The sequence below is a fragment of the Podarcis melisellensis genome (genome assembly GCF_964234715.1).
Source record: "Podarcis melisellensis genome assembly, chromosome: 2".
NCBI classification, from domain to species: domain Eukaryota; kingdom Metazoa; phylum Chordata; class Lepidosauria; order Squamata; family Lacertidae; genus Podarcis; species Podarcis melisellensis.
The window spans coordinates 122,357,917-122,378,594 of NC_138529.1; the positions used below are offsets into that span (position 1 = coordinate 122,357,917).

General features: G+C 47.1%; 2 protein-coding genes across 9 annotated transcripts in view; one reads left to right on the plus strand and one right to left on the minus strand.

The window, feature by feature from the left end:
- LOC309364383 (uncharacterized protein) overlaps positions 1–19,204 on the plus strand; it is a 155,808-nt gene extending 136,604 nt beyond the window's left edge. The window contains exons 1-5 of one of the 5 annotated variants that reach the window (XM_081901543.1): positions 7,619–7,731; positions 13,147–13,312; positions 13,497–13,641; positions 14,005–14,082; positions 15,955–19,204. In XM_081901543.1, the coding sequence (XP_081757669.1) occupies positions 7,634–7,731; positions 13,147–13,312; positions 13,497–13,641; positions 14,005–14,082; positions 15,955–18,347 (2,880 nt within the window). In that variant the 5' untranslated portion in view covers positions 7,619–7,633 and the 3' untranslated portion in view covers positions 18,348–19,204. Of the gene's footprint in view, positions 1–7,618; positions 7,732–7,801; positions 7,944–13,146; positions 13,313–13,496; positions 13,642–14,004; positions 14,083–15,954 lie in introns of those variants that run through there. The other 4 variants (XM_081901544.1, XM_081901545.1, XM_081901546.1 and 1 more) reach the window with 4 other exon arrangements.
- LOC309364970 (uncharacterized protein) lies at positions 1,999–7,219 on the minus strand. Of its 4 annotated transcripts, none has more exons than XM_081903027.1 (3): positions 6,933–7,219; positions 5,527–5,666; positions 1,999–3,967 (listed from the first exon to the last, which is right to left on the minus strand). In XM_081903027.1, exon 3 carries the CDS (start codon positions 3,793–3,795, stop codon positions 2,629–2,631), a length of 1,167 nt encoding a protein of 388 aa, XP_081759153.1. In that variant the 5' UTR covers positions 3,796–3,967; positions 5,527–5,666; positions 6,933–7,219; the 3' UTR covers positions 1,999–2,628. The 4 variants fall into 4 exon arrangements, with proteins under 4 accessions (XP_081759153.1, XP_081759155.1, XP_081759154.1 ...); XM_081903029.1 differs by lacking the exon at positions 6,933–7,219 and adding an exon at positions 6,781–6,801; XM_081903028.1 differs by lacking the exon at positions 5,527–5,666.
- Positions 19,205–20,678: the final 1,474 nt, after the last annotated feature.

Genomic DNA, 20,678 nt, shown 5'->3' on the forward strand with positions numbered 1-20,678 from the left:
GTAGTGGTTAAGAGTGGTAGACTCGTAATCTGGTGAACCGGGTTTGCGTCCCCGCTCCTCCACATGCAGCTGCTGGGTGACCTTGGGCCAGTCACACTTCTCTGAAGTCTCTCAGCCCCACTCACCTCACAGAGTGTTTGTTGCGGGGGAGGAAGGGAAAGGAGAATGTTAGCCGCTTTGAGACTCCTTCGGGTAGTGATAAAGTGGGATATCAAATCCAAACTCCTCTTCTTCTTTCCTTGACCAGGATGCTAGACTTCTGTTGAAGCATCCGAGAACAGCATCAGCTTTTTTTGCTGCTGCATCACACTGTTGACTCATCTTAAGCTTGTGTACTACGACCAACGGGCACCTTACACCCTCCAGTAGCGATGTCTCATTGCCCTCCGTATGGTTGCATCAGGAAGATTTTGGGCAGCATCTGACAGAACATTCTCAAACAAATATGTGCTCTGTCTTTTTATTTTCTTTGCCCATAGATCTCAGGGTGGTTCACAACATCATAATACAAGAAAGAAATACAAAATACATAATAAAAACAAGAGCAATAAACACCCCGCTAACCAATAACCCTCTCTCCCCCCACCCCACTTGCGGGTTGCAGCATTGACCACACTGGCTTGGTCATGTACACAGAATGGAAGATGTTAGGACCCCCAAGAGCCGCACAAACGCTCCACGCGGCTCAGAGCGCTGAGCAGAGCCTCCCGTCTGCATTCGCTCCATAAGACGCACACACATTTACCCTTACTTTTTAGGAGGGGAAAAGTGCGTCTTATACAGCGAAAAATATGGTAAAGGAATGAGAGAGGATGTTGCAGGGGCTCCCCCCCCCCAGCATTAAGGAAGAAAGGAGTGGGTGGGAGGGGCAAGACAAGATGGGTGAAGAGAAAAATTAATCTAAAATAAAAAGCAAACTGGGGATGAGGAAGATGAAGGCTGCCTGTTTTGTCTCTTCACACCACTTGTCATATTAAAAGTCCAATGGGGAGAGCTGGGTGAGGGGCTACAAAGGAGAGAAGGGGGAAAATTGGATCTCGTAGGCAGGCTTTCTCACTCTCTCTTTTTATTTGTTTTTATTATTTTTCCAAATAAAAATTTATAGCAAAACTGAATACAAAGCCATACAGAGTTGTTGTTTTTTAATATCAAGACTTCCCCCCAATGCTATTGTCAACATTTTCAACTGCAAATCATTTCATGTTTCGTATCCATATTGTCCATAGTATTTGTTACATTACAAATGAGATTAAAATCCTGCTAATGTTTTCTTCTGGTTACGGTAGTCTCTTATGTAAATTATAAATTTTCGCCATTCTTTCTTGATGTTTTTGTCTTTTTGGTCCCTGACCTTTCCGGTCAGTTTTGCCATTTCAGTGTAGTCTAACAACTCAGTTTGCCATTCCTCTCTAGTAGGGACTCTTTCTTCTTTCAATCTCTGGGCTAATAGCATCCCTACTGCTGTTTTCACATACATGAAGAGCCTTTTCTGTTCCTTTGGAATGTCAGAACATACAATTCCTAATAAGAAGGCTTCTGGGTGTGTGTTTTTATACAAAAGTTGTTTTAAACATTTTTTTTTCAGTTCGTTATATATCATTTCCCATAAAGACTTTATTACTTTACACAACAACCACATATGATAAAAGGTACCTTCTTTTTCTTTACACTCCCAGCACATATTTGTACTTGTTCTATACATTTTTGGCAGCTTAAAGGTAAAGGGACCCCTGACCATTAGGTCTAGTCGCGGACAACTCTGGGGTTGCAGCGCTCATCTCGCTGTATAGGCCGAGGGAGCCGGTGTACGGCTTCCAGGTCATGTGGCCAGCATGACTAAGCCGCTTCTGGCGAACCAGAGCAGTGCACAGAAACGCCGTTTACCTTCCCACCAGAGTGATACCTATTTATTTACTTGCACTTTGATGTGCTTTTGAACTGCTAGGTTGGCAGGAGCTAGGACCGAGCAACGAGAGCTCACCCCGTTGCAGGGATTCGAACCACTGACCTTCTGATCAGCAAGCCCTAGGTTCTGTGGTTTAGACCACAGCACCACCTGCGTCATTTTTTGGGAGCTTACTAGGAGTCAAATACCACAGGTACATCATTCTCATATAATTTTCTTTCAGCGTACAACATGCCGTGAATTTCAGATCTGTTTTCCATAATCTTTCCCAAAATGCAATCTGAATGTTATGCCTTTCTCTCTCCCAGTCTTCCTTCCTTCCTTCCTTCCTTCCTTCCTTCCTTCCTTCCTTCCTTCCTTCCTTCCTTCCTCTCTCTGTCTCTCTCTTCAGCCCACCATCATTCACATCAGCAGGTTCACACTCCCCCCACTATCTAACAGTACATTACATATTATTAAACTTATTATTGTGAGACATTACTTTCATTATTTTAATACATATATGTATAGCTTTACATGGAAACACCAAATACATCAAATACACACCATGCTTCCACCACCAATTTCCCCCTATAGGAATCCGTGATGTCATGGGAAGAGCAAACTCTGAGGGTAATACTCTCCACACTCCATACAACTAAAAGGTTTCTCCCGCATGAGAGGGCAAGGGGTGTTTCGCAAGCATTCAGTTATAACTGAAGTGCTTTCAGCACTCCATCCATTTAAATGGTTTCTCCTCTGTGAGTTTGTTGATGGTTTGCAAGGCTTCCACTCTTAGTGAAGCTCTTTCCACATTCCATACATTTAAATGGTTTCTCTCCTGTGTGAGTCCGACAATGTTTTGTAAGAGCGCCACTCTCACTAAAGCACTTCCCGCACTCCAAACATTTTAAAGTTTTCTCCCCTGTGTGGGTTTGTTGGTGTTTTGTAAGACTTCCTTTATCACTGAAGCTCCTTCCACACTCCATACATTTAAATGGTTTCTCCCCTGTGTGGCTTTGTTGATGTATTCTAAAATGTGCACTTTGAGTGAAGCTCTTTCCACATTCCATACATTTAAATGGTTTCTCCCCTGTATGAGTTCGTAGATGTATATCAAGATTTCCACTATAACTGAAGCTCTTTCCACACTCCATACATTTAAATGGCTTCTCTCCTGTGTGGGTTACTTGATGTATTCTAAAATGTGCACTTTGACTGAAGCTCTTTCCACACTCTGTACATTTAAATGGTTTCTCCCCTGTGTGAGATCGGAGATGTAAATTAAGATTTCCACTATGTATGAAACCTTTCCCACACTCCATACATGTAAATGGTTTTTCTCCCGTGTGTGTTCGCTGATGTGTTATAAGGGATCCACTATGACAGAAGGCCTTTCCACACTCCATACATACAAATGTCTTTTCTCCTGTGTGAGTTTGGATATGTGAATTAAGACTTCCACTATTAGTGAAGCACTTTTCACACTGTGTGCATTTAAACGGTTTCTCTCCTGTATGAGTTCGTTGATGTAAAGTAAGTTTTCCACTACAACTGAAGCATTTTCCACACTGTGTGCATTTAAATGGTTTCTCCCCTGTGTGAATTCGTTGATGTACAGTAAGGTTTCCACTATTATTGAAGGACCTTCCACACTCCAAACATTTATATGGTTTCTCCCCTGTGTGAATTCGTTGGTGTTTTTTGCAGGCTCCATTATTACTGAAGCTCTTTCCACACTCTGAACATTTATATGGTTTCTCACCCGTGTGAGTTCGACGATGTACAGTAAGGTGCGAACTATGATTGAAGATCTTTCCACACTCCATACATTGAAATGGTTTCTTATCAGTTTGAATTTGACATTTTGCAAGAGTTCCATTACCACTTAAGCTCTTTCCGCAATCCATTCCTTTAAATGGTTTCTCCACTGTATGAGTTCATTGATGTGATAACCGTGCAGACTGACTGAAGCGCATTCCACATGTCTAAATATTTTCTTTATCTGAACATTTTATTTGTTTTACCCAATGAAATTGCAGGTGGCCCCTCGGAATTCTGAATGCCTTCTCCGTTGGCTTTCTGGGAGTGGGGTGGAAAGAAAATCTTGTTAGTGTTTCAAGGAAGAGAATAAGAGAAGTTAACACACAGCAAGCCCAATTAGCGCCTTTTCTTATTTTAACATCTCCTAGATCCTCTCCTCTCTATGTCTCCCTGAGGAAGACGAGTTAGTTCTGCCTGACCTTCTGCCCGTATTGTAATATAGGAATATCTTAGTGGAAATTCCCTGTCCAGGACCCTCTCATTATCCTTCCTCCTTTGGGTTGGGGGCCAAGGTCTCCCGGACGTACCCCCTTTGCTCCAACAGGGAATATGTGTGGCACTGAAAACAGTTAATATTAAAGATCACTTGTAAGGATGAAATGAATGAATGTTATATTAGAGGGAGGAGGTTCAAACAAGAGATGTTTACACTAAAAGGGATTTAAAACTTGTGTGTAAAGAATAAATCAATCTTCAAACCAGGATCATTTCCCCCTGGCATCATTTCTTAGGCTGGGCTGTGCTTCAGAACGTCTGCTACGCCAGGACATCTTCTAGAATATAAGCCAGACATCTTTTGGGATATAATCCAAACGTTAATTTAGTGTGGGCAATTTAGATTTTGTAGGGTATGATATCTATAATAATCCCTGAAAACTGTCTCAAGAACCCTTGGTATTCAGTTCTGCCTACAACTCTCAAGTAACACTGAACAGTCACCAAGAGGAACCTTCTATGGTGAGATGCAGCACCTCTGGCCCTCCAGATGTGGTTGGACTCCAAGTGCCAATGGCCAGGGGAGACGGGAGTTGTAGTGCAGCAACATCTGGAGGGTTACACTTTCTCCATCTTTCCTCTTCGCCAAACATGCTAAATATCTGTATTCTGTTTCCTCCTTCCTCCATGATCTGTAACATCTTCCTGATACTTTCCAACAAACCGTACAAATTACCAAATCCTGCACCATTTGTTTCCTGAGGCTGCTCGTCAGTAACAGTCCTTCAGTTCCCAGCTACTAGCAATCTTCTCCATCCACCTTCAGAGGTATTATTCATCTGAATCCCAGGAGATGGGAATCCCAAGAGGGGAGGGAGCTTTTGCACTCAGGCCCTGCTGGTGGGTTTCTCCAGTCTGTAACCTGAAGCGTATGTAACCCAAGGTACCGCTATATTATCTTTTCATGCAGATGGATTGTATAGCAGCTTGTAACAAACTCTACCAAAACCAAGAAATAATATAGAAGCTTTCAATACAGTGGTACCTCGGGTTACAGATACTTCAGGTTACAGACTCCAGTAACCCAGAAACAGTACCTCGGGTTAAGAAATTTGCTTCAAGATGAGAATGGAAATTGTGCTCTGGCGGCACGGCAGCAGCGGGAGGCCCCATTAGTTAAAGTGGTACCTCAGGTTAAGAACAGTTTCAGGTTAAGAACAGACCTCCAGAACAAATTAAACTCTTAACCAGAGGTACCACTGTATATAAATGGTATATAAATCCAAAAGCATTTCCATAGCACCCTCCACCCATATTTTTGGATTGGTGCTCAACAGCATCAATGATCAATCGTGCAGGGGAAAGTGAACATTGCTAATTACCGTGATAGGTTACGTTTCTGCAGGGAGGAAGGGGGTCCTGTGTGGGTTTTCAACACCCCCCTCTTCCCTAGTAGGAAGTCAAACTTTTGGGATGGGCAAGACGACCCTCTCGCCAGCTCGATTTGTGCTTAAGCAGGTAACTGTATAGCAAGAAATAAACAACAGAACAGGAAGAAAAAGGAAGACAACTTCTTTGGATAAAGGAACTCAGTGGTCCCACAGTGGGGCATATTATTCTGGAGAACTTCCTAAAGGTCCCTGTAAGGTAGTCCAGGTAAGGAAGAGAAGAAAACCCAGGTAAGGGAGGAAGAGTAAGAGAAAGGGGGTGGGACAGGAGGCCCCTGAGCATTAATGTGCGTGTAACCCTCAGCTCTTGGTTCAATGGTCTCCCTGTCACAGAAAGGAAAAATGCAATTGGTGGATGAGTGGGTGGGGGGTGGGGATCGGGAGCAAATGCAAGAACAAAGGAAATTCTGCTCCCCAAAATGCAGTTCCACCTACAGTGGTAACTCAGGTTAAGTACTTAATTCGTTCCGGAGGTCTGTACTTAACCTGAAACTGTTCTTAACCTGAAGCACCACTTTAGCTAATGGGGCCTCCTGCTGCCGCTGTGCCGCCGCAGCACAATTTCTGTTCTCATCCTGAAGCAAAGTACTTAACCTGAAGCAATATTTCTGGGTTAGCGGAGTCTGTAACCTGAAGCGTATGTAACCCAAGGCACCACTGTACTGGCAATGCTGGGCTTGGCTCCCCCCCATGCTTCCGTGGCTCTCTCAGCCCCCCAAACTCCTCTGCCCTCCTCTCTCCGTCCCCGAAGCACCCTTGGCGCAGCTCACCCCTCGCCCTGCGCCCCGAACAGCACGTAAAACTCTCCATCCGGAGGGGCCTCGCAAGACGGGGGGGGGGGAGTGGAGAAGGGAGGGGGGTCTCTCTCCTGGTCTCCCTCGCTTCCTTTAAGCCTTGCATGGACTCCCTTCCCTCCACCTCTCCTGCCAAAAGGACCCGACAAGGCGCAACACGCGCGGAGACCCTGGGGATCTCCTGCCAGGTTTGGGACCTCGGCTCGGACCTCAGCCGCTCAGCTGAGCATCCCTTAGTCCTCAAAAGAGATATTGTGCAATGGAATCCCTGCGGGGGTTTCCTTTGGAGTAAGACATCGTGCACCCCACACCGCGCTTCAAACCCCACAGTGAATTTGAGAGTGGGGGTGATCTCTTATGGGTGGGGGTTGGGGGCTTCAAATGCAATGCAAACCTGGCAGGTGTTGAGTCCCCACTTTGCAGCTGGGATGCATGGATCTGGGCCCCTGCCGATGGGTCCCGGGAACGGCTCTTGTGGGGTGTGTGTGTGTGGGGTCTTCTTTCCCTCTCCCCCTCTCATCACCCCCCCCCCCGCTTCATTTTTACCTCTTTGTCCTCTCCGGCCGCTTGCCTCCCTAAATCGTTAATCCAGTTTCCATTCCTGCCATAAAAGGGGGGGGGGCGTTTTCCCCCACCGACACACCCCTCCTCCCTTTTCTAAAACTTCCCGCCTCTCGAGGGACTCCTATTGTCTTTGTCTTGAAACTTCCGACACATTGAGTAGCAACACTTCGGGTTCCCCTTTGAACGCGCGGGCCCATAGAACTATAGTGGCAGAGCAGCCCCCGCAAGCATTTCAGGATCCTGATGCGAGTCGGGCTTGTGCAAAATATGCATAGGGGAGGGGAGTAAAGCTGTACAATCTTCATCCACCAGAGTGGATTGGGGGGGGGGTTCTTTCCCTGTCGAGGACTGAACCTGGTGTCTCCTTTTGCATGCAAAGCATTGAATCTGAGACCTTCTGCATGCAAAGCAGCTGTTCTGCGCCTCTCCATACAACTTCATACACCCCCCTTTTTTAAAAAAGTGTGCATTATAACAACACTGGGCTACCCTTTAGGGTTGTCGTAAATTACTGCCGCTGCCGGAGAATGAAACTTGCACCTTCTTGCAAAATAAATGGGATTACAGAGCTTGTTTGCAGCAGGGAAGGGAATTTCTGCTTGCAGGGAGGAGAAAGAGTGGGAAACTCCTGCCACCCAACCCCTCCATCTGGGTCAACGAGCTCCGCTTCCTAGAGAGGCAGGATGTTTTGGAGTGGGGGGGGCAGTCTGGGAGGGGTCTCCGACCATATCCCCGGAAGAGAAGCAGCCGTGGAGAGGAGGAGGAGGAGTAAGAGGTGCGGGTAGGATTTGCATCTGCAAACAGCGCAGCTGGGGGGGGGGAGGGAGGAGGAGGGAAAGGGTTTTATTGGGGGAGGCGTGGGGAATGAGAGGAATGCAGGGAATTGGCTCCCCCACCCTTTCCCTCCGGGCTTGCCTTTTGCAAGATCTGCGTCCTTGGAAGCAGGCGAAGACATTTTGGTGCAATCTGACTGGGACGCTGAAGAGTCGCCAGGTGACAGCTGCTCCCCCTCCCACAATGACCAACTTGCTTTAAATATTATTATTATATATAACATAATCGACCGCAAATATTTCATTCGGGGTTTGTTCCTACATTGTTTTGTGCATCTTTGCACACTGCGCATTCTTGCTCAGAATTATGCAAATCCTGCTGAGCTCGGAGGGATTGCAGCGCCCCAGCCTGGCTAGCGATGCTCTGGCTTTGTCTTACAACCCTCCTACCTCCTGCCTCCCCCTCGTCACCCTATGACCCTTTCCTTCCTTCAGCCACTGCTCCTTCCAGGCTGCGGGGGAACAGCCAGAAGGCCCACGGTGCTGGATCTCAGTGTCCGGGCTGAATGATGGGGGTGGAGACGCTCCTTCAGATATACTGGACCAAGGCCGTTTAGGGCTTTAAAGCCAGCACCAACACTTTGAATTGTGCTTGGAAACGTACTGGGAGCCAATGTAGGTCTTTCAGGACCGGTGTTATATGGTCTCGGCGGCCGCCCCCAGTCACCAGTCCAGCTGCCACATTCTGGATTAATTGCAGTTTCCAAGTCACTTTCAAAGGTAGCCCCACGTAGAGTGCATTTATTATTATTATTATTATTATTATTATTGGCTTTGGGAGCTTCTTTAGCAAGAAAGAGGCTGATGTGGGAAGGAGCCAAAAGGAATCAATGATACTTTGGGAGGGGGCGTTGAGGGGGGAGGTAAATGGGGAGGGGGTGCTGCACTGCTCTTGTTGTAAGGATAAAGGTTGGAGGACTTGGGTGTGCCACTCTTGAAACATTTGCGGAACTTCCTCTCCATGAATGGCAAGGTTCCTGTTGTTATTACTGCCAATTGCCTGCTTCCAAGGGTCCCCAAGGGTTGGTAGTTTTAAATACCTGGGCATTTATATCTCTGAGGACCTCTCATGGACTGCAGATATTAATATGGTTGTGAGGAAGGTGCAGGGGAGGTTGTATTTCCTGAGAATGCTCAGGGGACTGAATCTATCTCAGCACCTACTTCTGTCCTATTATCACAGTACCATCGAGAGTGTCTTAACCTATAGTATATTATCGTGGTATGGGAGCAGCTCTGAAACGGATAAAAAAGCTTTACAGAGAATAATTAAAATTGCCCAGAATGTTATTGGGCTCCAACTACCAACCCTGGATGAGATCTTCACGTCTCGCACTTTGAAGAAGTCACACAATATCCTGAGAGATCCCACCCATCCTGCTCACAACTTCTTTGAACTGTTGCCTTCGGGCAGAAGATATAGGACAATCAAAACACGAACCACACGCCTTCTGAATAGTTTCTATCCAAGAGCTCTGATTGCACTAAATAATGATCTCAGGGCCAGTTGTAAGAAATAGCAAGCAGGGAGTAGGAAGGAATGAGATAGGTTTTAGGTTATGTTATGCCTTTAATAGGTTATGTTATATTCTGGATTATGTTATGTTTTATAGATTATGTCTGAATAGGATGAGAGTATTGGAGATATGTGCAAATGTGTATGTGAACCCGGTCTTTGGGTGGGTGTTTGATTTTCGTTGTTGTGTATACTGTGTATATACGGACAATGACAATAAATTTATCTTATCTTATCTTATCCCTCTTGGACTCCTTTGGTCACTAGAAGAAAGGGCACTTTTCACTTGCTTGCACCCTCAGTTCCCTCTTTCCCTTCTCTCTCTCTCCTCTGTATATCATTCCTCAATCTTGGACATCTCTGGTTATGTGTGAGAGAGAGATAGCTTGGAAATGTTTGCATTTTTGCCTTGTGTGTATAATATCAATCTTGCTATTATTTTCTATGTGCTCCATCAAGATAGAGGCGGGTTTGAAACTGTGTTCAGGAGGGATGCCCTGCAGCCTATTTTGACCCCCCCCCCCAGTTATTTCTCACCCTGTTCCACCTCACTGTGCTGGAATATTAAACAGTTCACACAAACCGACGCTCTTAGACTGCACTTGCTCCCGGTGGAGTACAGGGTCAGGTTTAAGGTGCTGGTTTTGATCTTTAAAGCGCTATGCAGCCTAGTACCCACCTACCTGCGGGTAGGGCCAGGGCCTTTTCAGCACTGGCCCCAATGTGGTGGAATGCTCTGTCACAAGAGACTAGGGCCCTGCGGGACTTGACATCTTTTTGCAGGGCCTGCAAGACAGCGCTGTTCTGCCTGGCCTTTGGTTTGGACTCGGTCTGACCCTTATGTTTCCCTCCCCTAATGATCTTGATTTATCAACTATTTTATAAGGAGGCTGCTTTTTAAATTGCATTTTAACTTGTATTTTAAATTGGTTTTTCTTTTTTCTCCCTCTCTTTCCCCCCTATTATGTTTTTACTGTGATTTTATTTTATTGGTGTTAGCCGCCCTGAGCCCGGCTTTGGCCGGGGAGGGCGGGGTATAAATAAAATTTATTATTATTATTATTATTGAGGAAGCCCTGGAGGGCCATAAGTCACTAATCTTCCTATCTCTGCCCCACAAACTACATTTCATGTTTGAGCTGAGATGGAGATGCCCTCCAGATGTCAGCTTTCTTCCAACCAGGGAGTCTTGTCAATATTTTAGGGCCTTTTTTTTTATAAATGTGTCAAAAGGTCAGAAAGGGGATATCATGGATGGCTGTTTTGGAGCAAGCAATAAGTGTGCACCCAGCTCTACCTCTCTTTCAAATCAGAACCAGTGAAGGCGGTGAGGGTTCTGTGTGAGTGTTTGGAGGCGGTTGGAGGATGGATGGCGGCTAACAGATTGAGGTTGAATCCTGACAAGACAGAAGTACTGTTTTTGGGGGACGGGGTGGGCGGGTGTGGGGGACTCCATGGTCCTGAATGGGGTAACTTTACCCCTGAAGGACCAGGGGCACTGCCTGGGAGTCATTCTGGACTTACAGCTGTCCATGGAGGTGCAGGTTCATTCTGTGTCCAGGGCAGCAGTCTACCAGCTCCACCTGGGATGCAGGCTAAGACCCTACCTGCCCGTGGACTGTCTCATGCATGTGGTGCATGCTCTAGTTATCTCCCGCTTGGATTACTGCTATGCACTCTATGTGGGGCTACTTTTGAAGGTGACCCGGAAACTGTAATTAATCCAGAATGCAGCAGCTAGACTGGTGACTGGGTGCGGCCGCCAAGACCACATAACTCCAGTCTTGAAAGATCTGCATTGGCTCCCAGTACGTTTCCAAGCACAATTCAAAGTGTTGGTGCTGACCTTTAAAGCCCAAAACGGCCTCGGTCCAGTATACCTGCAGGAGCGTCTCCACCCCTATCGTTCAGCCTGGACACTGAGATCCAGCGCCGAGGGCCTTCTGGTGGTTCCCTCATTGTGAGAAGTGAGGCTACAGGGAACCAGGCAGAGGGCCTTCTCGGTAGTGGCACACACCCTGTGGAACGCCCTCCCACCAGATGTCAAGGAAATAAGCAGCTATCCTATCTTTAAAAGACATCTGAAGGCAGCCCTGTTTAGGGAAGTTTTTAATATTTAATGCTGTATTGTTTTTAACACTTGATTGGGAGCCGCCCAGAGTGGCTGGGGAAACTCAGCCAGATGGGCGGGGTATAAATAATAAATTGTTGTTGTTGTTAAGTGAGTACTGCAGAGGTACGGACCATAATGCTTTCTGTGAAGTCCGATTAGGTAGCTTATAGCAGTGTTTCCCAACCTTTTTTGGGCAAAGGCACACTTGTTTCATGAAAAAATCTCGAGGCACACCACCATGCCAGATGGGGAAAGTTCACTTTTTACTTATGTAAAAAAAAAAAAAAATAGTAACAGCATAGAAGGTAATGGTAGATGACTGTTAGGGTCTCCCCCCAAATGCAGAATTCTATTAATATCTTCCTTAGCGAGCCGCGTTAACCCCTGTAATGCTTTCTATAGAGTAAGCATAGGGGACACTGGGGGATGTGGAACCAAGGGGGCAGTGGGCCAAAAGAGTTCGGGATCTACTGCTTTAAACAGAAATAAGAGCCAGTGGGTTCTTCCTTTTTTAAAGTATCGTTTCAGCGGGGACAGCAGTCCGGATTTCCAAAAAGCGGCGCTTTTTTGCGTCTGAGCAAAGAAGAGAGAGAGGGGAAAAAAGAGAGAGAGATTGATTTGTGGCTGCGCAAAGGGGGGAGGAGCCCAGGAGTAAAAGTAGGAAGGACGAAGGGAGGGGAAAGGAAAGTTAATAGAAGGAAAGGCGGGTGGGAGAGAAAGAGAAAGAAAGAGGGAAGGAAGGGGGGAAGAGAAGTGGAAAGGAGGGAGACCGAGGCGGGGGAGAAGCGTCTGGAGAGTCGCTCCGAAGTTTGGGGGGCCGCGGGGATGGGCGCGCGTCCCAGGAGGCGGAGGCCAGCCCGGGCTGGGAGCCGCGCCGCGGCCCGGGGGCGGTAGGCGGACCGCGACTCCTAGGATGTGGAAAGGGGACGGTGGCGCAGGGGGAGGAGGAGGGGGGCTGCGATCCCGCGCGCCGCGAACATGGCCTCCTTCCCCGCGGGCCCCGCCGAGCCCCCCGGCCGGAGGAGAGCAGAGGCAGGAGGAGGAGGACAAAGGCGCTGCCGAGGAGGCGCGCCAACTTCTGCCAACTTCGGCGCCCGCCCCGTCGCCGCAGGCTCCTCCCGGCCGAGAGCCAGAGGACGGCGGCGGAGCAGGAGGAGGAGGATCGGGTTTGGCGACGGCTGCTGCGTCCTCTCCAAGCGCGGGGCTCGCCGCGCTTCTCGGCGGAGCAGGTCTCATGCGGGTGCGAGGCGCTGCTGCAGGCGGGCGACCCCGGCCGGCTGGGCCGCTTCCTGGGCTCGCTGCCGCCCGACGCCGAGGCGCCGTGCCTGGAGGCGCAGGCGGGCGAGAGCCTGGCCAAGGCGCGCGCGCTGCTGGCCTTCCAGCGCAGCGACTTCGCCGAGCTCTACTGCCCGGTGCAGAGCCGGCGATGGGATGTGGGAGGGAGCTCGCTCACCGCCCCGTGTGTGTCTATGTGGGGCACGTTACAGCCCCGTGACGTCAGCGCCACGCAGGCAGGCAGACGGCGAGAGCCCCGCGCTGGGCGGCCTCTCCTCGCCGCCGCCGCCCCGCCTCTCGCCGCCCGACTCGCCCGCCTCCCTCCCACGGCACACCAGGCAACGTCTCGCGGCACACTAGTGTGCCGCGGAACACCGGTTGGGAAACACTGGCTTATAGTATTAGAAAGTTCCTGTATAAAGGATGGCATTGTTCCCATTCTGTGTCTCTCCCCTGCAGGGCCAGGGATGGCTTCTCTAGAGAGCTGCTTCCTGTTTTGAAGTGTTCCCTTCAGGCCTCCTCAATCACCTTCTCTCCGACCGACAGCCTGATGGCCACAGAGACACCATCTGGACCATCTCTTCTTACAGGTGCGGTGGGAAAAGGTGCCAGGCAGCTCCCTCAGGTAAGGAAACAGCATCGGGGAGGAAGGGCAGGTAGGAGTTGGTTGGGTATTATTTATGATTAACGATTGAATTTGCTAGTTGCTTTATCCTGCCCAGGGCCACCAAAAGCAACTGAGAACCAAGAAACCAAACAGACAGAGATGAGGGGGATCTAAGAGAAGTTGTCTTGGCTTCTTCTTCCAGGATCTGGTGACCTTCCAGGCCCTCTTGACCTTTGAGGAGGTGGCTGTGTTTTTCACGGAGGAGGAGTGGGCTCTGCTGGATCCAGGCCAAAGAGCTCTGCACAAGGAAGTCATGGAGGAGAATTATGAGATGCTGGCCTCTCTGGGTAAGGATGAATTTTTATGCCTCTGGACTGCTAGACGTTGAAGGTGTCAAGCAGCTTTTGTGCATTTATTCATGCAGAGTAGGAATAATTTAAGAAGAATAGCCCGCTTGGATCCCCATTTTTGCAGATGTACCCTACAATATTTGCAGCTTTGTTCTCTGAAGAAGCATCCATATATTCACACAAATGCCCCTTGTGACAGTGGGGACCACAAGGCCCTCTCCTGCTCATGTTGCGTGTCTTTATAGGATCCGGATATGGCAATCCTTCCTCTTTGCCTTTGTCGACGTAGATACGGATTGATTTGAAATGACTGAGAGTTTTGTGCTCCAAAGTAGCCAATAATATCTCTTTCCTTGGCAGAATCAGACCTCAGTTCCTGTTGGGAAGAAGGACAAGATCCATTCCTCCAGGACCCCAAAGAAGGGGAGACCTCAGCAGGTACCAGTGTTGGGAGGGGGCCCTTTTGCTCCAGGAAGAGAGGGAGGAGAACCTGATGCCTTTATGTCCTGCTTCACATCCTCCTTGAGTGCTATTTCCTGGCTGCTTTGTTTCCTTGAAATCTGATGGGACTTCTTGCTTGCCTAGATAGACGACAGAGAGGAGGATGTAGCAACTCTGCTCCTGTCCAAAGGTGACAATTGCATTTGTTGTTACACCCCCTTCTGCCCCTGGCCCCCACAAAGCATGAACATGCACGCCTGAAGCTGCAAAAAATTGACCATGTCTGGAAGACTTTGGGTCTGATCCAGCAGGACTATTCTTCTAGAGAGCAGAGGTGTCCTCCAGGCTGAGTTTCCCCTTCCAATGTGCTGAGATATTCCCTCAAGTTCAAAATATCCACTATGGTTCCCTTGAATTGAAGTCAGTGTACAGTGAGATCCTCTTCACGGGTGTCAGTTGGATTCTGCTGGGTCTACGTGTCCCCTCTGCTATCACCACAGCAGGAGATTTAAGATCTTGCCTTTCCCTGCTTTTGGGAAGGGAGCCATGGCAGTAGTAGCACTAGGAGTGTCTGGGCATATTGTACAGTCATACCTCAGGTTAAAGATGCTTCGCGTTAAATCTTTTCAGGTTGCGTCTTGCGGTGACCCGGAAGTACCGGAAAGGGTTACTTCTAGGTTTTACTGCTCGCGCAGACGCTCAAAATGACGTTACACGCATGTGCAGAAGCGGCGAATCGCTACCCATGCACACACAGAACACTCATAGACGCAGGTTACGTTCTGCTCAGGTTGTGAACGGGGCTCCTGAACGGATCCAGTTCGCAACCAAAGGTACCACTGTACTCAGAATTAACTGGCCTTTTGGAAAGTATTTCCCAAACCAGAGTTCATCACTTGGGTGAAAGGAGAAGATGTTAGGAAAACATTATTCAAGAAACAGATAAAAGTTCCTTTAGGCTTTAAAGAGGGTTCCAGAATTTTATTTAGTGTGTTGGAGTGCCACTCTTGGCTTGCTTAGTGCAAATAAAGGAAGGAAGTTTATACCGTGCTGGAGAGATATAGTAGGCATGTAAATAGTTTGTATATATTTGTAACTGAAATTCTTGTGCAATAAGCAATATAGAAGCTCTTGACTGAGGAATTTGACTATGACTACTGTTCTTGTCAGGGACGTGGGTGGTGCTGTGGGTTAAACCACAGAGCCTAGGACTTGCCGATCAGAAGGTCGGTGGTTCGAATCCCCGCGATGGGGTGAGCTCCTGTTGCTCGGTCCCTGCTCCTGCCCACCTAGCACGTCAAAGTGCAAGTAGATAAATAGGTACTGCCCTGGCAGGAAGGTAAACGGTGTTTCCGTGCACTGCTCTGGTTCGCCAGAAGCGGCTTAGTCATGCTGGCCACATGACCCGGAAGTTGTACACCGGCTCCCTCGGCCAATAAAGCGAGATGAACGCCGCAACCCCAGAGTTGTCCGCAACTGGACCTAACAGTCAGGGTACCTTTACCTTATTGTTCTTGTCATCTGCCTCCGGGGAAATATTCTGCTACAAGGAGGTGCCACCACACAAGCAGAAAGCGCAGCTGAAGTGTGTGGGCTGTAACCGCCAATAAAAGATCCATTTGGATGGGGTTCTAAGGAAAGGTAAAGATCAGCAGGTGGGAGTCACAGCAGGTGGGAGGTGGAGTGGAAAGGGACCTTGAGATTGTAGTACATTCAGAAATTAACTTCAGATTCAGCTGGACAGGGAGAGAGAGGGAGGGGGACAAGCTTGAAAAAAGTATAAGCAAAGAACTGAGTTCAATGTGTATTGAGGGGCCCTGCTTCTGCCTTGCGATTTGAATGGCATTTTCTTTTTCTCGCTCAAAACAGGTAGTGGGCAGAAGAATGAGAATAATGAAGAGCCATCTGTGGGGTCATCAGGAAATGTGGAGTGTGAAACAGTGAAAGAAAAATTTGTAAATCAGCGATCACCCCAAAAATGTGCAGGAACCATGTTGGAAAATGGGGAAAGGAAATCCTCCACTCCTCAGGACACTGATGTCCATGTCGAGGTGAATTCACATGAAGAATGCACAGGGAGCAGCAGTGTGGAGTGTGGAAAGAGCTCCAGTCAGAGTGGAATCTTCAGTTCACGTCATAGAACCCAAACAGGGGAGAAAGCATTTCAATGCATTGAGTGTGGAAAGAGGTTAAGTAGTGCTGGTAACCTTATTAAGCACAGAAAAACCCACACAGGGGAGAAGCCATTTAAATGCATGCAGTGTGGAAAGAGCTTTAGGCAGAGTGGAAACCTGACTGCACATCAAAGAACCCACACAGGGGAGAAACCGTTCACATGCATGGTGTGTGGGAAGAGTTTCAGTCTCAACCACCATCTTACTTTACACCAAAGAACCCACACAGGGGAGAAACCACATACATGCATGGAGTGTGGAAAGAGCTTCTGTACCAGTAGTTTCCTTATTGTACATCAAAGAAAGCACACTGGGGAAAAACCATTTAAATGTACGGAGTGTGGAAAGAGCTTCAGCCAGAGTGGAAACCTTACTAAACATCAAAGAACCCACACTCAAGAGAAACCGTATAAATCCATGGTGTTTGGAAATAGTTTAAGCCCCAATTGTCAGCTTAATTTGCATCAAGAAAACCACACAGAGGAGAAACCATTTAAATGCATGGAGTGTGGAAAGAGCTTCAGTCGTAGGAGTAAGCTTACTTTACATCTAAGAACCCACACGGGGGAGAAACCATTTAAATGTATGGAGTGTGGAAAGAGCTTCAGCCAGAGCGGAAACCTAACTGCACATGAAAGAACACACACAGGGGTGAAACCATGTAAATCTGTGGTGTTTGGAAAGAGTTTTGGACTCAGTCATCATCTCAATTTACATCAGGGAGCCCACACTAGGGAAAAACTGCATAAATGCATGGAGTGTGGAAAGAGCTTTCGTGCAAGTAGCATCCTTATTGTGCATCAAAGAACTCACACTGGGGAGAAGCCATTTAAATGTACAGAGTGCGGAAAGAGCTTCAGCCAAAGTGGAAGCCTTACTGCACATCAAAGAACCCACACAGCAGAGAAACCATTTAAATGTATGGTGTGTGGAAAGAGTTTCACTTTCAATTACTACCTTACTTTACATCAAAGAACGCACAGTGGAGAGAAACCATTTAAATGTATGGAATGTGGAAAGAGCTTTCGTTGGAGAACTACACTTATTTTACATCAAAGAGCCCACACTGGAGAGAAACCATTTAAATGTATGGAGTGTGGAAAGAGCTTCAAACAGAGTGGAAGGCTTACCGCACATCAACTAACCCACACAACAGAGAAACCATTTAAATGTATAGTTTGTGGAAAAGGTTTCAGTGTCAATTACTACCTTACTTTGCATCAAAAAGCCCACATTGGGGATAAACCATATAAGTGTATGGAGTGTGGAAAGAGCTTCAGCCGGAGTACTACACTTATTGTACATCAAAGAACGCACACTGGGGAGAAACCATTTAAATGTTTGCAGTGTGGAAAGAGTTTCAGTCGACGGAGTACACTTACTGTACATCAAAGAACACACACCAGGGAGAAGCCCTTTAAATGTATGGAGTTTGAAAACAAAAGCTTTATAGAACATCATAAAACAGACACTGGGGAGAAACCATTAGAATGTATGGAGTGTGGAAAGAACTTCCATTGTAGAAGTGCCCTTACTTTACATCAAAGAACCCACACAGGGGAGAAACCATATGATTGCATGGAGTGTGGAAAGAGCTTCAGTCGTAGGAGTACACTTATTGTACATCAAAGAGGCCACACTGGTGAGAAACCATTTAAATGCATGGAGTGTGGAAAATCCTTCAGGCATAGTGGAAGCCTTACTGCACATCAAAGAATACACACAGGGGAGAAACCTTTTAAGTGTATGGAGTGTGGAAAGAATTTCAGTCGAAGGACTACACTTAATATACATCAGAGAGCCCACACTGGGGAGAAACCATTTAAATGCGTAGAGTGTGGGAAAAGCTTCAATTGTAGGAGTGCACTTACTTCACATCAGAGAACCCACTCTGGAGAGAAACCATTAAAATGTATGGAGTGTGGAAAGAACATTCTGCGGACTACAGTTACCTTACATCAAAGAATCAACATTGGGGAGAAACCATTAAAGTGCATGGAGTGTGCAAAGAGCTTCAGTGAGAGTGATGACTTGACTGTATCCGGGATCCCACACAGGGGAGAAGCCTTTCAAGTAAATGGAATGTGAAAACAGCTGCAGTGGGAGCAGCAAACTTAACTTCACGCAAGATAATTCACACAGAGAGAAAAACTAACAAAATACATGGTATGTGAACAGCACTTCGTTAGCGACTGAAGCCATCACTTCACTGCACAGGGAGGAACCAAAGCAGGGAAGTAATTAAGAGTGTAGAAACAACCATCTTGTGGCACCTGAAAATGCATTATGATGTAAGGTTTCATTTTCCCTAAGAAAAAGAAGAAATTGCCAGCATTGCAACTTTCAATTGCCCAAGGCAGTCTCCCCTTTCTGCCTAATGTTTGGCCCGGCACCTACTTTATACCTAGGAACCCATACCGGGCAGAAACCATTTAAATGTATGGAATGTGGAATGATCTTCAGCCAGAGTAGAAACTTCATTGCACATCAAAGAACCGCACCCGGCGTAGAAACTGGTGTGAATCCCAGAGGTGGAGAAGCAGTAAATACAAAGCTTAACCACTAAGTCCAATATTAAATGGTCTCCCCATTCTGGGAAATGTGATATAACTGATTGGATCCCCATGTACAGAAAGAGCCACAGGCCAGTTCTCCCAAAGAGAGGTGGCACCAGACCTTAAAATCTGAACTGGCATCCACAGTCACTGATGGACTTATTGTTAGTATTGTGTTTATGGAAGACAATCTTACTCGGCTACAAGTGTTCGCCAAAGAAAGAAAGAGAAAGAAAAGAGTACACTAGGAATACTATATTGTTCGTGGGTAGGCTGTGATTAGTCCAGGTGCAGAGCTACAGTGCTCTGCTTTATTTTGTAATCAATTTAACCTGTTTTCTTGCTGGCACCCGATCTTTTATTATAAATAAAGTTCACACTCTGACCACCTCTTCAGTTTGTTCTATTACTGAACCATTTTTGAATGCAACTTTTACTCTATTTAGAAGCACATAAAATATCAGCATAGAGGATGTTTAGATTAAAACAGCTGCAGGTGAGGCATTCATATTAGAACTATTGCTTTCTTTTCCCATATACAGATGTCCTACAAATCAGATTTCCTTTGATCCGAAAGAGAAATGTTGTCTCTGACAAATGTGGAGATAACCAAACATTTTGGATTCATATTACCAAATTCTCCTCTTAAAAGGGGAGATGGGCTACACATTTTGCCATTTTGGTAGCACCAACTCAGTCTCATAAAGGATGCTTAGTTTAAAGCAGTTGAATGTGTCGCCTTGAGTGATTTATGGGGTGTCACACCACCCATAAAGCAGCTCTGAGACCGAGGAAGGCATGCAGGACGTAATGGAGGAAGAAGGGACAGTCTAGGTGAAAAACAGGTCAGTAGACCTTCCTCTGCCCCACTCTCTCATAGAACCAGGAGGACCTTGAAAAGTGAAGAGCAGCTACGACTTCCATAGTTTCAGGCTGCAACCCATCAGGGGAGGAGGGGAGGGCCCCCATTGTTGCTGCATGGTGAGCTCCCGTTCCTCTGTCCCAGCTCCTGCCAACCTGGCAGTTAGAAAGCATACCAGAGCAAGTAGATAAATAGGTACCACTGTGGCGGGAAGGTAAATGGCATGTTTAGTCATGCTGGCCACATGACTTGGAAAAGCTGTCTGTGGGCAAACACTGGCTCCCTCGGCCTGAAAGTTGAGATGAGCACTGCACCCCATAGTTGATTTTGACTGGACGTAACCCTCCAGGGGACCTTTATCTTTTACCATGAGCAGTGTTCAAAACGCAAGGAGACAGATCCTGAGGGACATTCTTTATTCTTACTATTGTTTCCATCTGTGTCCAAACTCCCATTAGTGGAGTCCCCTTATCCAGACAGATTTCTTTAAGGGTTTTAAGGAGATCCTAGTCCCACCCTTTTTAATGGGATCCTAGATGGTGGTATGGTCCCTGAATCCTGGACCAGAATGGTGATAATCCCCAAAAGCAGGCAAGGATCCAGAAAAAATGGAGTCTTAAGTGTCCCATATCACTCCTAAGCCAGGACCAGAAAAATGTTTACAGTGCTTATTATGGTGCGATTTAATAGGGGAATCACTTCATATGTTCATCCAGACCAGGCAGGTTGCGTACCGGGAAGGCAGATCTCATATTCCATTAGATGGCTGCTCAATGTACAGTGGTACCTCAGGTTAAGTACTTAATTCGTTCCGGAGGTCCGTTCTTAACCTGAAACTGTTCTTAACCTGAAGCACCACTTTAGCTAATGGGGCCTCCTGCTGCTGCCGCGCCGCCGGAGCACAATTTTTGTTCTCATCCTGAAGCAAAGTTCTTAACCTGAGGTACTATTTCTGGGTTAGTGGAGTCTGTAACCTGAAGCATATGTAACCTGAGGTAACAT